The sequence below is a fragment of the Mytilus californianus genome, unplaced genomic scaffold (assembly GCF_021869535.1).
Source record: "Mytilus californianus isolate M0D057914Y unplaced genomic scaffold, xbMytCali1.0.p SCAF_1, whole genome shotgun sequence".
Taxonomy (NCBI): Eukaryota; Metazoa; Mollusca; class Bivalvia; order Mytilida; family Mytilidae; genus Mytilus; species Mytilus californianus.
Window position 1 is genome coordinate 17,434,992 of NW_026262581.1, and position 2,223 is coordinate 17,437,214.

The 2,223-nt window shown below is 32.9% G+C and overlaps 1 protein-coding gene across 1 annotated transcript; it reads left to right on the forward strand.

Moving 5' to 3' along the window:
- The first annotated feature begins 972 nt into the window (after positions 1-972).
- On the forward strand, positions 973-2,223 carry LOC127700391 (short-chain collagen C4-like). Its single transcript, XM_052203840.1, has 3 exons — positions 973-1,144; positions 1,363-1,434; positions 1,701-2,223. Exons 1-3 carry the CDS (start codon positions 1,006-1,008, stop codon positions 2,177-2,179), a joined length of 690 nt encoding a protein of 229 aa, XP_052059800.1. The 5' UTR covers positions 973-1,005; the 3' UTR covers positions 2,180-2,223.

The following is a 2,223-nucleotide window of genomic DNA, read 5'->3' on the forward strand; positions in this document are numbered from 1 at the left end:
TTAAAGAATGTATTGACTGAAGCCATCTTTAACTGAAAGTAAGATATGATCTTTTTGTTTGTGTTTTGGACCTCCTTGTGATTTTGTGTCAGATCTCCGAATTTTCACCGATTCGATGATTTATCTTTATATCGTTATTATATCAAGTCAATGCATGATTATTGATTATTTATTTCTGTGGGTCCTTGGACCTTAGAAAATCCTGAATACTGTTGTTGAAAAAAGCACTTTAAAGACCTAAAACCTCATTTAAAACTGCAGGCTTATAATTTTGTATATAAGATTTTTTTTCTTCAACTTATGAGTTTGAATGTCCCTTTGGTATCTTTTGCCTATCTTATACAACCACTGGGTCGATGTCTCTGCTGGTGGACATTTTGTCCCGGACGACATTATCCGCCGAGTAGTATTTCTATTGTGTGCTTTGTATACTGTTGTTTGTCTGTTTGTCTTTTTCTTTTTTAGCCATGGCGTTGTCAGTTTATTTTCGACTTGTGAGTTTGAATGTCCCTTTTGGTATCTTTTTCCTCTCTTTCATAAGTGACGCTCGAATCAAGTTGGTATACTAAAATGAAAGTGTAGATGACTGACTTTAAAACATAAAGAGTAATGATGTATTTTTTTAATTACTTATTTGCTTAATTTCGCAATGTAACAAATTAAATTATAGAAATTCCCGCATTCATGTAAAGCACAATAGATTCAATTAATTTAGTCATTTCGATGTATTTTATTTTGATTTATTGTACATTGACCAAAAGAATGTAGCTTTGAATAAAAAACTCCTTCGGGATTAAGGATATATGCAACATTCATTTATAGAATCTCAACTAAAGATGACATTTAAAAAGCACGCACAATAGTAATTAAAGGTTTCGTATTACATATCTGTTACATCGACACAATTGAAATCTTTTCATCAATAATAATAATAAAAACAAAAGTAGCCATTCTTTTGTGTTAGTAGACCTACTACAAACTTACTGGTGAAAATATCACATTATCATGTTGAAGATCAGTTTGGTTGTCATTTTGTCCTGTGTTTGTTGTCGAGCTGGAAAGCCAGGATGTTTAAAAGAACACCTCATAAACGAAATTGAGAGGAACTTGAAAGATCTACAATCTATGCATGTTCACAACGGTGGTATGTTTTTCCCTTCCACACTTAACTAATGTTATTTTTTAAGAACAGCACTTCTCAATCGCATTTAATCATTTTTTTGTGATATGTTGTAATAATAACGTTGAATTTATTTGTGGTTTTAGAGTGTGTGTGGAACATGATAATATAAAAAAAATCGCGCCTTAATCAATGATAAAATGTTTATCAAAATCTAAATATGACCTGTCTTTTTTCTCCAGAAAACTCAGGCGAGACGTATATTAGATGGGGGAAAACATCATGTCCAAAGGAGTCTAATCTTGTTTATGATGGTAAGTTATTACTGCAGTTCCTATTAAAACTCTCATAATTGAAACAATTGTAAAGCATATCATATAATTTCGCTTCAGTCTTAGGGAGGAATTAACACAAGGGTACCTACAAATCAAATGACTGAAATAAATACTTTCTATAACGCTAATTAAGCTTACGTTACTTGTTAACTTAATGTTATTAAACCATAACTCTAACTGATATAAATTTTGTTAAAACAAATCAAAACTTCAATGCATATGAAAACTTATTGAAATTTTTGTAGGATATGCTGCTGGAAAACACTACAACATGGGTGGGTCTGGTTCAAATCTTCTATGTTTACCAAAGAATCCTGAATGGAAAGATTATAAAGAAGGAGAGAATGCTGACACAGGTAAACTATATGGTATCGAATATGAAATCGGTTATAATAAGCCATATCCAAACACTTTTCACGATAAAGATACGCCATGTGTTGTATGCCAGTCGAAAAGATCAACAGTTTTAATGGTACCAGGCAAAGTATCATGTCATAACGGATTGCACAAGGAATTTTCTGGATATCTCATGTCGCAGGCAAGTAAAAATAGTCGTACACCATCAGAATACATCTGTGTTGACGAGAAGTTGGAATCTGTGCCTGGCGGGGATTCCAGTCGCAATGAGGGTGTCGTGTATCCAGTGGAAGCCGTTTGTGGAAGTTTAAAATGTCCACCATACGTGAGTGGCAGAGAGCTTACATGCGTTGTTTGCTCCAAGTGAAATACAAAACTATAATCTGAAATAAAATATATAAGCACAAACAA